General features: G+C 39.1%; 1 protein-coding gene across 3 annotated transcripts in view; it reads right to left on the bottom strand.

The window, feature by feature from the left end:
• The window catches only part of SIPA1L2 (signal induced proliferation associated 1 like 2), a 230,774-nt gene that overhangs the window by 54,709 nt on the left and 161,312 nt on the right, over positions 1-14,753 (bottom strand). For all 3 annotated transcript variants that reach the window (XM_032242333.1, XM_032242334.1, XM_032242335.1), the window contains exons 7-9: positions 14,587-14,744; positions 8,568-9,144; positions 4,640-4,914 (exon numbers count right to left, since the gene is read on the bottom strand). In XM_032242333.1, coding sequence (XP_032098224.1) covers positions 4,640-4,914; positions 8,568-9,144; positions 14,587-14,744 — 1,010 coding nt within the window. The remainder of the gene's footprint in view (positions 1-4,639; positions 4,915-8,567; positions 9,145-14,586; positions 14,745-14,753) is intronic.

Here is a 14,753-nt window from a genome sequence, read left to right as displayed (position 1 = left end):
TATACATATAAAAAAAAACTGTTAAACTGACAAAATTGAGTTTTCCTTCTATTTCCATATTCTCCTCTCGGCATACTTCAGGGAGTTGAATGATCAGGCAACATATAGCAAAACAGGAGATGAGGACATAAAGTTTTAATTTTATAGAATGATGAGAGAATAATAATTTAGACTCATGATAACATGAGAAAATTTCCAATGTTTTGCATTATACAGAAAAATGTCTTGGATAGTATATCAACAAAGTATGAAAAAAATCACACAAAACAAATGCACGGCAGCAAGGAATTTCATTTCCATGTTTATTGGACATATTTACTAAATTCACTCACATTATATAACAACTCATGCATAATTCTGATGAGTTGTTATTTCCTTTAAATCAGCCTTTTAGGTTCATATGCTTTCCTTAAAATGACAGTGATAGAATGTCAGTCATCTTTGACGGCAGAGGCCGGGTCCATAGCAGTGGCTATAAATTATCTCTTGCAAAAACAAGAAAGACCTTAAATGAGCATCTCTAGCATCAGCAACTCTTCATCTTTGCCACAGAGACTGCTTGAGAAACACTCTAGTTCCCCTTTCAAGCCTCATTTCCATTTGAAGAGTGCTATTCCCAAACTGCTTCTTGCCACGCATTCCCAATGTCTATGAATTCACTCCAGGATCCAATCCCAGCACTAGATCAGTTAATAAGTGTCCCTCAAGGGGTATTCTCCCTGCTCAGTGTTCCCTGCAACTCCACAAAGAAAACTCAAAATGGCTCTGACTTCCCTTCGAGCTGAGGGACAAGCTGGACTGTCACCTCCCTTAGGCTGGCAAACAGGATTTCAAAAACCCAGGTAGCTTTAGATTGAACATAAACACTTTTCTGGGACTTCAAAACACTGGTGCCTTGGATTCAATATATTAATAAGTACTTTTCCTACTAAAGATTTCATTTAATCCATCAGCTTCTGAGTCAGAACCAAACACCTTTTGACCTGAGGACAAGAGAAACCTTCTATTAAATGATAGGCTGCTCAAGCTGCCCACAGGAGCCGCTGGGCTCCCGTTCAAATGATTTTCTTAATGATATCCTGGTATGATAAATACGGAGTTGATAAATGGCAAAAATGAACGAAAACACTTTTCACAACATTTATGAAGACTAAAATGTCTCATAATTCCTTAATATGGCTATTTTTGTAGTCTTTGTAGTGTTAATATTAAAAATGACTTGTAAAAATTTATATGTATATATATACACATACACACAGAAACACACATGCATATACATATCCATTTAAATAATATTTCCCCTCCCTGACAAGCATTAAGAGCCCATTCCTGAAAGAAAGAGGTAATTTTCCAAGCCGCAAGTCAAACGTATAGCTTTAGCTTGAGGCACATCCTGGTATGTGCTGCTATAGGGTTAATGGTACTAAAGGATGTTTAGTTTAAAGGGTTTGTATTTTAAATTTTAAAATGAGTCAAGTGCTACCCATTTCCCCTTAGCCCCTCCTCTACAGTTTATCAAATCTAATAATGCAGCAGGCTAAACATGCTGAGTGCAAAGGTGAAACTGAAAATGACATTTCATACTTACACTTGTGGTCTAAGGCAAAGGGCTGGTATTGCAAGGGTGGTGTCTGGTTATGAGAGGTTGTCTGACAACAGCAAGTACTTTTATCAGGGCACCCAGACAGTTGCAGGCAGAAAACAAATCAAAACTAACAAAAATAAGGATTTAAAAATTTACAAATTCAGATTCACAGAAAATTGGAAAACTGAATTGAAAGAGTTTTAAATGATACAGGCTAGGCTTAAAGCCTTCATGACTTGCAGGAATGTGGGTGATGGGTGTGCCAATTTTGGAATGTTGCTACTGGGCAAATAGCTAATTCTAATCCTTCTGGCTAAGGTTAAAAGACAGTTATTACAGATTAATCGGGAGAAAAAAACTTGTATGTTTAGGGAATGACATTAATGAGACTCCTAGGAAGCAAGGGCAAAATCTTTAAATAAATATCTTGCCTAGTTCCAATAAGAGAATTTGCATTTAAAACAAAGAATTAATTATGTGTAGACCAAGGGAGATAACTGACTCCTTAGAGGAAAAACATGTCCTTGGGTAAAAAGATAACAGCTGCTGGAACTTTTAAATTGCAGTTGTTTGCTTTAGTTGAAAAACAATTCAGCATTTCTTAGAAAATTCTATTCTCCTAAATCATATTTCTAAATACCAAATATAATGACAGCTTTACCATTTTTATTAAACAGATCTCTTGAAAGCTTTAAAAATTTCTTACTAACAGTAGACCAACACTAAAATAGGCAGGAAATGTTATTTTTCAACCCAAAGAATGTGCATTTTTGTCCAACTCTACAGCAATCGGCTGCTGGGACGGACAAAAGACTTGATACAAAGGCGAATAAAAGCCTGATTCTCATCCTAAGAATTAAAGATCTGTATTTCTACTAAGGAAGATGACAGAAATCTTACCGTATGAAAATTTCTAATAAATGGCTGGAAACTATACTATAAAAATATATATACAATATTTTAGCTTCTAAGGCCCAAAAGATTTGCCTTTTGGTATTTCCAAGACTCATTTTTAATAAATTAATTTTTATCTTTATTTTCTTTGCACTGATAGTAGTACATGTGATTCATGGGACTCTCAAAGAGCAGACAGATTCAACCAGATAGAATCAGGCAAGGCAATAAAAAAACATCTTAACATGGGATTGATACTCTAACAAGAAATTTTAATTTCTTAAATCCTTATTTTATAAACATACCGGGCAATTACAGGAAACAAGGACACAGAAAGTGAGGCAGGAGGCAAATGGTAAGATAACTAATAGAGATAGATTTTTGCAAGATTTTGCACATTAACCACAGAGGAAGACAGTATAAGCGTTTTTGTTTGTTTGTTTGTTTTTCCTAAAAGAAGATTGTGGTTTAGCTGATCTATACAATATGGCAGCCACAAGCAACACATGGCCAATTAAAATATAAATTAATTAAAAGGAAAAATTTGTTTTCTAACTTGCGCTATAGTTCATGTATGTAATGGCCACATGTGGTTTGTGGCTACTGCTCTGAACAGTACAGATACAGATCACTGCAGAAAGTGCTAATGGATGGTGCTGGCTTAAAGGATGAAGAAAGGAGACAGAGAAAGGAGAAAGCATAACCTAGGTTCATAAGTCCAGAAAGTAGACCCAATAATCCTACTACCTTTGGATAGCAAGAATTTCTTTTTTAATATGAAACAAATTAAAATGAATGTGCTAAAGTCTTATTTATTATTATTATCTGAGATGCAGTCTCACTCTGTCACCCATGCTGGAGTGATGGCATGATCTCAGCTCACGGTAGCCTCAACCTCTGAGGCTCAAGGGATCCTCCCAACTTCCCCTCCTGAATAGCTGGGACTGTAAGTGCACACCACCACACCTGGCTAATTTTTGCAGAGATGGGGTTTTGCCATGTTGCCCAGGCTGGTCTTGAACTCCTGGGCTCAAGCAATCTGCCCATCCCAGCCTCCCAAAGTGCTGGGATTACAGGCGTGAGCCATAGTGCCCAGCCTAAAGTTTTATTTTTAAAAATAAAATGTGTGGAGTAATTATGCTAGAAGGTTCTAAGAGCTTTACATATTTTATTTAATATTCATAGAAATCATAGGAGGTAGGCAATATAATAATCCCATCTTAGAGAGTAAGTGAGGCTTAGACAGAGTGTATGAGTTACCCCAGGCCACACAGCAAATGACTGGATTCCAAGCATGCTTTCTCTCTCAACAGCCAGAACTCTTAAGGCTGCCTGCAGGAACTCCATTTGGGAATGAAGACAGAAGGTGCTCTAGATACTACTACCAGGCATGCACTACCACAAGTAGTGGGCCACAGCCTGAATGAATGGCTCCTTCTAAATTAGCATTCTTTCTCCTTTTGGTCTAAGATTCTCTTTATGTTGGGCATGATTACCTTCTATTAGTAATGGACAGTATTGCTTTCTAACCCCATTCTTATCTGAGCCCTCCACCTATCCACCTCTGAGCCTTCCAAGTCCACCATTTCTTTTCATCTGTTTCTCCTGACAGTTTATGACAATATCCAAAACCAGTTCAACACCTCTCAAGCTTTGATTTGTAGAATGGAGTATTCACCACACAGAGTACATTGGTTGTTCCAATCTTCTTTTATACCTACAAGTATTGATCTATTAAATATTTTTTTAATAATAAATTACTTCAAGCTATGGAAGGGAGTTCTAACTGAACACTTAAGTATTTAGTGTGCTCAAGGCTGAGCTGTGATGCAGGGTATCTCCTCTTAGATATGTCTGACAGGGCAACCGAGCAGGTGTTCTTCGCCTTAGTTCAGAATAGCTCAGCTCTTATGTAGTCAATGTCCCATTAAATTGCTTAGAAAATTACTTTTTATCACTTATTATATATTTTAAAGCTCTTTTTCAATTGCTTGAATGAGTAACATCCCAACATTGTACAAATGAGTGACATCCCAACAACACTGTACAAAGATGCACCTGACTGCATTTTCTGAGGATCTTGCAGGAGCAGTCAGGACAGCCACCTGCTACAGAGGCAAAGGAGGAATGCGCATTACTTGTGTGCCTCCCACACCTTACCTTCGGGGTGAGCCATCATCATGGGGCTGGATGATGACCACCTTCACAGTCACAGAAGTACGGAGCAGGTCGATCATCTGCTCATGTGTGAGAGTGGCCACGGCTACTTTGCAGATCTCCACGAGGCGGCTCCCTTGGCGAAGGCCAGCCTTCCAGGCAAAGCCAAAAGGTTCCACATCTGCAACAATTCCTTCAAAATTCACATGGAATCCAAGCTGGCCCAGCCCGTTCCTCCTTAGGGTCATTTCCACAGTCTCACAGCCTCTCGTCACTATCTAAAAGGGAAGGAGACTTTTAGAGATGCCGTTCTTGTATCCCAAGTTGCCACGGGGCTCTATGAAGCAAAGGTGCACGTACAGGCCTCCATGCCAGCCCTCTCTCTCCCTTGGGCCCTCACAGCCTAGCCCATCTCTCTCTGCCTTTTCCTCGAACGGTCCAAGTGACAGGAAAAGGACATATTTAAGTTCAGAGCTTATCATGATTAACATCAGCATCAAGTGCAAATAAAATAACAGAAGTACAACAGTGGTTTCATTCTTCATTCTAAATCATATCTCTTCTTGATACAGGTATCCTGCTTTCTTAGATGTCACTGACCCAGAGCTTGGGAGCTTCAGATGGGCTCAGGTAATTCTCCTACTGACTTGGCTTTTAAACATACAAATCTTGCTGTTCTAGATGGATTATAGAAATGGAAAACATGTAAAGACTTTGGAGGCCATTAAAAGTTTCAATCAGCAAGCACTAAAAACCATTAGACGATTTACTCATCCCAAACAAAGAAAAATGTCCCATGGCACTTGAAAGCTAACACTCAAGAGCCCACTCCTAGGTTCAGGAAGGGCAATAGCAGAAAGAGCCTTAAGAAAATTCTCAATGTTCTCTATGCCCCAGCCCTGGGGACATACTATGGAGGTACTGTTTTGCTCCCTAAGGTCCCTCTCCTGATGACAGACAATTGCCTGTGCTTGCCTGGGTGGTGACGGCCATTCAGATCCATGGTGAGGGCAGGCCAGCCAGACTCCTTGACCATCTGTTCACAAGGCAAGTGTGTAGGATAGAGCTCTGGCAGGCAGCAGAAAGACCCTCTGTGCCTATGGGCTGCCTCTCCTCCACTGGGCCTCTCCCCTGGGGGCTGAAGGCAACCCCAAGCAGTGAAAGCCCCAGTGTATATATCTTACCCAAGAGAGAGAGAGTCAACAGCAGTCCCACGAAAAGCAACATGATAGAATGGTGGTTTGCATCCCACTTGGTACATTAAAGCACTACAAAAGCAGCCCTCAAAAGCACTCACTGAGGACACTTTACATGCAATAAAAGAAAAACATGGGCTCATTAAATACCATTTGATGACTGTGACATCATATTTGTGGGAAGTTTCAAGTTGAGAGGTATGATACTCCTATTCCCAAAAGCCCAGAGGCAATGTATGAAGTTTCAGTTTAATGAATGCTCCATTTCTATGAAACATGCTCTGAATACATAGATACCTATTTAATAAGACCTATGACAGTAAGTACAGCTGTGGGACTGGGGCTGCTTCATGTATCACTACTATATCTGATGTTTCTATGGTTACCCCAAGTGCACACCATGCCACTCAGCTTTTCCCAGACAGGTATGACAGTTCAGGACTCAGCAAAATGTGGAAAGGGACTGCTGATTTTAGTTAGTGGTAAAGTTTTAGAATATTGACATTTCTAAAGTCATGAACTGAAGTTAACTTAAAAACTTGAAGAAGTATTTCTGTAATATGCACAACACAAATAAATTTTGTTCACTTCTTTTTCAACTTTGTTCTAAGCAATCCTATTAAAAGACTACACATAACGTACTCAGCCTTCTCTCAAATACCAATGCAATTGTCAGCTGGAATTTATCAGCCATGTCTTAGACTGAAGAGTTATTGGCCGAGCCTTTCCAGAGTCCTCCAGCTCTGACTGTTCGGCTCATTTCCTCCAATCACCTGCCACCTCCCCTACTTTGTCTTTTTGCTATTTCTTTATCCCCTCTGTTTATTGCTTCCTAACATCCCCAAAGTCTGAAGGAAGGTGTTCTCCAGGTATTTGGACTTCCTCACATACTTCTTCCATGGACCCAATTATCAAACAAAATTGTAGTCTCCTAGCCAGGACTGGCTAAGTAATTTGTGGGGCCCCATGAAAAATTAAAATGGGGGGCTCTTTATTAAAAAATTATGAAGAATTTTAAAAGGGCAATAGCAGAGCATTCAACCAAGCATGAACTCTTCTGAGAGCGGGTCCCTGTGTGACTGCATGGGTTGTACATCCGTGAAGTGAGCCCTGCCTTGCCTTCTGGGAACAAACTCTCATTCCTTTCCTGCCCTGTTACCTGCAAGACAGACACCTTTAGTTCCACTTTCCATCACCGGAGAATGGACACTGAGTTAACCATCTGCCAGACGTGCAGGCATTCCCAGCATGTCCACCACGACTGCATCCATCTCTTTCTTCCCATTTCTGTTACTACCACTCTGTACCAACCCTTACAATCTAATCCCTTCAACAGTCTTTGCTTTGGTTTGTTTCCAGTAGCTCATGTTGCAAGTCATCCTAGACACAGAATATAATTTCTAAAATATATTTGTAACATTGTGCATCTTGGTCACATTAGCAATACACTTTTCTAGGAAAACAGGATTGGGTCCATGGAATAGCAAATGTGTAAGAGCCCATGTAAATATCCATGGAACATACATTTTGGTGGTTGGTGAAGTGGTATTTGTGTTATATTTTCAGAAGCAGAGATTACGATGATTTGGTGGATATGCTAAAAAGAAGTATTTGCAATCAGCAAAAGCACAATGCATCCAGAGACTCATCAGTATAATTCACATCAATTCTCTAGGCATAAAAACTAATCATTTACTTAATCCCCCCAAACTCATATCTAGGCTTGCACACATATACCTGATTAATACTGTTGAACATACTGAGGCCCTTTACTGTAAATAGTAATGAAATTACTTTTCCAAGGCTAGCAGACACTGCCCTGATTTTACCTTCTCTTATACACGGTATCTAATAACAAAAGGGAGATTTATATTTGGTGGGAGGAAAGGGGGCAAGAAATGGATATAATTTCTTTTTTTTTCATTATCCATAATTAACTAAACCTTTTCTAATTAAAAAAAAAATCCCTCTTGGGAGAAAATTTACACACAAGAAATTCTATTGTCAAAGAATGTTTTTTTCTTATATTATCACAAATAAAAACTGGAAATAGTTTGATTTATTCTTACTACTTTATTTTATATGCTCAAACTAAAATCTAAATCTTACTTTGTTAAAATTGGGAGCAGAAATTGAACACCATGGATAAAATATACGGGGTTTTGCCTAAAAATCGCATACGTGAAAATCTTTTTTATGTCTGACTTTTAAAAAGCCTTTCTAAATTAATGTGTAATTCTGAAAAACTTCCTTAAGAAACTGTGGTTCTAAGACTAATAATATATTTAATCTGGCATATTAAACAAAAATACTTGCTGTATAAATATGCACAGAGCTGAAGCGGCAAATAGGACTCATCATTCATATAGTCAACAGCAATTCTGTTGTGAATTACCCAATGGGAAGGTATGTATGTCAGCCTTCATAAACAGACATTCCATCCAGACAATTCTGTTTTTCCTTCAAATGCTATTAAAATACATCTCAATATTCTCTTTTGCAGGTTGGCTTAACTTTTCTTTTCCAATCAATTTATGATGGTTGCTTCTCCACCGTTCTTGTATTCAACAACTCCTCAAAAGGATCCAGCATTTAAAATTAAGCTCTGTATCCACAGGAAATAGTAATGCACATTCCCTAATTGCAAAAATCATGGTAGGATTTCCCAAGTGAAAGTCATTTTGAATCTGGAATTGAAAACAAGGATGGTGGGAAAATAGAAAACAGGTACTTACTACTAATCGCTGAACAATTTCCCGTATGTCTTCAGCACAGTTGTCTACTGAGGACAGGAGGATACATTCTCCTCTTTCGTAAAACACTTTGATACTCATTAATCCAGATGTCCACCCAATAACATCCCTGCAGGAACAGTTAAATACAACATTCTTGGAATCCTTTTCAATCAACATGATGAACTCATTGGAAATCCCAAGAAGACATTCGATGTCAGCAGACTGGCCGAAGTCCCGTGCTATCACATGCCACATGATGGCTCCAATGCTAAACAAGTGGGCATCCTTCCTTGGCTTGACTTTCTCCTTTTTCTTTGCACCCAGCGTAATGAAGCTGAACTTCACAGAAGTATCCACAGTGGCAGTTGTGACAAAGTTCTCCGCCAGATCTTTCAAGTACTCTTGCCTTGTTCGAGTGGCCATCGCACGAAACTTTTCCGATTTATGGGCTGCATTTTCTGCGTTGATTACTTTGGCTAAAAGGAAGTCCCGGAAGACAGCTGACTTTGGAAAAGTTACACCTTTGGGAATCGGTGGGCCAAATGGTGGCACATCTTTTGATCTGGAAACTCCAACACTGAGGAAAGAAAAAACAGAAACAAAATGAGATGAGCTATGATACCATAATATTTATGTTTTCAAATTTGGCATACATACACACTTTGAACTTAACTGGTCTATTCCGCAGGTTCTTGTTCTCCTAGTTTCTGGAACCCAGGGTTTGTTGTTGTTATTTAAGCAAAATGTTTTAAACTTAGTAGACAGGAGGTGTAATGGGCTGAATTCTGTCCCTCTCAAAATCCACATGTTGAAAAGATAACCCATAGTTCCTGGGAATGTGACACTATCTGGAGATAGGACCCTTAAGGAGGTGACTGAGTTAAAGTGAAGCCATTAGGGTGGGTCCTGATCCAACTGACGGGTATCCTTATAAGAGGAGAAAATTTGGGCTTACAAAGAGACACCAGGGATATATGCACACAGAAAGAAGCCATGTGAAGACATAAGGAGAAGATGGCCATCTGTGTAAGTAAAGGGGAGAGGCCTCAGGAGAAACAAACCCTTGCTGACACCTTGATCTTAGACTTGCAGCCTCCAGAACTATGAGAAAATAAACGTCTACCGTGTAAGCCACGTAGCCTGTGGTATTAGTATGGCAGTGTTACCAAACTAATACAGGGGGTAAGAGATCCACAGCGTGTGGAATAAGCAGGTTGGCACTCTGTAACCCTGTGGGGCTGGTTATCACTGGGAAAAACAGTAATACCTCCGACCAAAGTGGGTTTAGCCCAAGTTAGCTGCATGGAGTTCAATGACATGAGACAGAGTGATCATACTTACAAGGGCCCAAAATTTAAGTATCACTTTTTTTTAAAGGAAATGCTCACTTTACTTGATCACATTTTGAATATCTAAATGAAGGTTTTATGGGGGCAATATTTTAAGAGATCTCAGGGTTTGAAGAGGTCAAATGTATAGTGTTAACACAGTGTTAAAAACCATCTCAATCTATTAAAACCAATACTGCTCCCCTACATCAGAGAGTCGCTTTAGTTATCTCACACCTTCTTCTGAGTAAGATAAATTACAGATCGGATTCATGAATTAACAAAGGAAGGATTAAGACGAGTAGGTGAATGAATGGATCCTCTATCACAGGTAGCACAGGGAACACCCCAATTACTTAGTAGCTACCACAGACCAAGGATCTGTACTAATTCCATATCTGCCCAGGCTAATATTTTCTATGTTGGGGTAAAGAAGGGAAGCAATCTTTGTTTTGTTTTCATCATTATGGAAAATTCTAAAAAAGGTACATTAAGGAATAAAAACATTTTATCCAAATTTGTTCTGTTAGATGCAAACCCCTCTTGTGAAATGTGGTTGGTTAGACTTTAGAAAAATCATAGGTTCCAGAGTCTCTCACTTATGCTTTAATCTGCACCCTCTTCAGCAGAGTTAATCACCTCTAGCAGCAAGACAGACAGCTGGCTAGATGGGGACTTCACAGAGATGAAAGGGAAAGGAATGACTGCTTTGCTTTGGGACGGATAAACCAAACTCATGAATAGCACCTGGTGGTGCTTTATGCTAGTGTATATACTACACAAGATGTTATGTGTGAGGGGGAACTTGACTTATGTCCTTAATATGAAGGGAAAGTCCTTAAAAACATCACAGAGGTTGATGCTGCCAGGGATCAGGTGTGGCCCATTTTCCCCTCACCACCATCCTCAGGATGCCATTCAAGACTGGGAATTAATTAATCCTCCATGTTAACTCTGGGAGAGTGATCCCAAAGCTGCCCGTTTGGACTTGTGATTAGTCTAATCATACCCTGTGGCTTCTCTTTTCTTCACTGTCAATGAGCTCAAAGGGTCTCTCTGTTCACTGCAACCTGCCCTGCAAATACTGGGTATATGCCAATATATCACTGCTCCTAAATTTGGTTCTCTCTTCCAACAATGAGTACAGATTTCTAGCAGTATTTGACCCAGGGAATGCTGAGGTGGCCAAATGTCATCTGGCACTCTAGTGTATTCCTTCTTTACATTAACTCTTCAGATCTCATGCTAACCTCTGACTGCACCTTGCATGCACTTAAGTTACAATATCAGGGGAAGTTTTTTATATCTAAATATGCTCCACTGTGGTGTCACATAGTGAATAAGAGAGACACAGTGACTCCATTATATATTAGGGAAACTCTTTTTATATCAAATTATAGACCCTAACATCTAATTGGAGATTCTCTCTACAATGTATGCCATATTCTTGTTTAATAAACTGTATTCTTGTACATCTCAAAGTTGTATTAGAAAAGCAGTAGAATGTAAGCATGACTATTCCATGATTGTTATGACATTCTGGGTATGGGAATCAATTAGAGATCATTGGTTACAAAAGCTCACATGATTTCTAACATTTCAAGTAGAGTCAAGTTCAGAAGAAATATTCTTTTGCAAGATTCTGATAATTCCCAATGTGTAGAAACAAGAACTTGTATCAGAGCTCCTTATTTTACCCAAATGATTCGACAGCATTTATTAATGATTTAGATATTTAAGGCCCCTCCAGCAAAAGCAAACTTAGAAAGATAAGCATTCCTTAATATGCACATGAAAGGGTTTTAATAAGCCTTCTGGTGTTGGAGCAAACTGGAGTCAGGTAATGGGAATTCAGCTCTACCACCTCCTGGGTGACTGAGCTAAATACGGAATCCTTCAGTGCCTCACTGGCCTCATCTGTAAAGTGGAAGGTAAAATAGTATCACACCCAAAAGCCCACTGTAAGGATGACAGAAAATAAAGCATGTAAAGCTTCTATTATCCAAATTGGTGCTGTTATCACTATTACTCTCACAGATATAGCTCTGTCACCTAATTTTTGTCAGATGTTACATATTAAATTTTCTAAGAAATGGCAGTCATCATTTTCTGTAGATATCTCTCCACTTTTAATTCTCTGTGAGCTACCAAGCCTATTCTCATTCTGTTACTGAGCATTTTGCAAAGAGTTTATCTTGGACAATACATAAAAACATAAATCCCTCAGTTAAACGTTGGCTACAAATTAACAAGTCTTTTTATAAAGCAATGGGCAATTTGTTATGTCTGCTTTTTAAAAATCTTCAGGCTAAAAACGAGATGTTTCATGCGGCTTTGGGGGCGTTGTCTCATTTCTCCTAGTTCCAGTGGACTCAGCAGGACTGCTCCAGCCTTCTGCTGTGTTCATGGGGGAGGCCTGACTCCCTCTGTAGGGTGGGAGTGTGGTCTTCTGCTCAGGCAGGTACACCTGACAGGCTGCACAAGTTTCATTAGAGGAGGTGATCTCAACCCCACAGCCCTTTTTGACAGCTGTAAGGCCCATGAATTGGCATTGGTGCTGTGGGTCCCTGTCAGCAAGAATATGCTGCCACTCAACACCCGCACAAAGCTCAGGAGAAAAACAGCTTTCATGGGAGCTTGCCAGGGTGTGTGGGAACCATCCAGTCGTCTTTAAAATACATCTCTGGGTTAGGACATAGCAAAATTTAAGAAAACTATAGAGCTGGATGGTATCATTTCCCTGGAAATTATTTTAATAAATTTATTTCTCCATTGGAATATTTAGAAGAGTACCACATGAAACAGACCACTAAGGTGTTTTTAGAAAATGTGGGCATGCCAACCATATTCTGTGTGATAGGAGTAAGGCTAGCTTCATGAAATGTTATGGAATTCATCTGACTACAGGATTACTGAAGGTTATTACTGCTTCTTTAAGAAACACTACTGATATTTTTAAGCAAGATCAATGACGCTGATGAGGCACTTCCAAAACTGTTACGCACTCGAACTGATGTTACATTTGAATCTCATTAGTCAAGGTTAATTTAGTAATAACAATGTGGTTTCTCAAAAACCAGTGAGTCCATCTCTGAATGATCTGCATATGCTATCCTTATCATAGAAAAAATAATGCAATGCACTTGTTTATATGTAAGAGATCTCTGTACTGCTTTCAAAAACATATAGTCTCAGTAATTTAATTAAAACCAGAAAACCTAAAAGAAATACAGTGACTAGATACTGCCTATCTTTACAATTTTTTTGTGTTAATGAACTACCTCATGATATAAGCATAAAGATAGAAAGTAATTTAAAATATTTGATTTGACCTAAAAATAGCCACCCATAAAATAATGCCAAATATAATACAATAAAGCCTTATGCTTAAGTTTTCCCAATCCATTAGGAAGGTTCATTTTATTCTTCAGAATTACCATTCACTGGGTGGGCTCCCAGGAAAAAAGGCCAACTCACCACGTTTGTACCAAAATGTATCATTTGTACAGAGTAGATACTATATTTTTTCAAATATCACTTTTAAAAAGTAGTTCTGAGCATTTAGGCCAGTGGTCCTAAACCCAGATGTGTGTAAGAATGACTCTGGAGGAAAATATAGAGATGCCAGGTGTACTGCATTAGAACACAGCACAGTAGAGCCATAGACTTGGGCTATTTTTAACAAGGCGACTAGGCAGCAAAATTCAGAGTAAGAACTGCTGGTTTTCAGACTTTGTTCTAAGATCGCTTGGGTATCTGTAGGGTAGGATGTAAACTAGCAACTTTTTACATACAGACTCATTTCTCTTTTGCCTTTAGGGGGCAATCGCTGTAGTCTTCACTCTCTTACAAGGAATATTCATGTCTCTGAACTAAGCCCAGTGGGCAGCTGAATTGGCAGCTACTGTTTTAAGACGATAAATGAAAATAACCTTGGATGAATGCCAGGAACGGTATTAGGTGTTTTACATAATTTGAGCTATTATTAGTCATAACCACATATTGAAGTAGGTACTATCATTATCATTATCTTCAATTTTAAGATGAGGAATCAAATGCTAAGAAAAATAAAGTAACCCACACAAAGTCCTATGACAAGTGGTAAAGCTGGTTTCAAACTCAGGTCAAAGGCCCATTGTTTTACCAATACCCCGCGTGACACCATTCGGCTGCAGTTATTTCCTAAGACAGGGTCTGGGAGTAGCGGTTAAGCATAAAAGCAGGCCTTGTCAGAGCCAGTCTGGGGATTCCAAGACACACACATGGCCTTTTGAAGTCACCCAACAAGTGTCAACTCCTTGTTTTGGCAGCCCAGCAAATAGTGTTTCCAAGGTCTTTGATGAAAAGAAATGTTTTACTGCCACGATACTTACTCCTCCTAGATAAGCACTTAAACAGCCACTTCACCAACTCAGAGGCAGGTACCAATTAAGCTATTGGTTCTGGCAGAAGCTGAAGTTTTTAAAAGAAAAACAGAGGAAATGTGTAATCCACCATTTTAAAGTGCTAGGGATTTCACTTTTTCAAGAGGGCAAAATGGGAAGAAGGCAATCATTTCTTACAGAAACTGTTTGAGTAATCAGAATATCACAAAGTTGAATATAATAATTGGAAAACAAAGATATTTTTGGGAAAAGATGCACTATTGACATAAACCTGGGACAGTGATAGATCAGAGATTACTGACTCACCTATAACACACATTTTCGGTACATGGATTATGCACTTTGACTATGACAAAGACATGCTGAAAGTGAGACCGGATGCTTTTTGGAGTAAAAGGAAGTGCCCCAGGCTCCTGGAAGACGATGGTGACGATGTCATTTCCTATGTGCCTTTTCCTCAGTAGCTGTGGTCA

Source organism: Sapajus apella, unplaced genomic scaffold (genome assembly GCF_009761245.1).
Source record: "Sapajus apella isolate SASKATOON/1434 unplaced genomic scaffold, GSC_monkey_1.0 scaffold49, whole genome shotgun sequence".
Taxonomy (NCBI): domain Eukaryota; kingdom Metazoa; phylum Chordata; class Mammalia; order Primates; family Cebidae; genus Sapajus; species Sapajus apella.
This window is presented reverse-complemented; position numbering and strand designations above follow the sequence as displayed.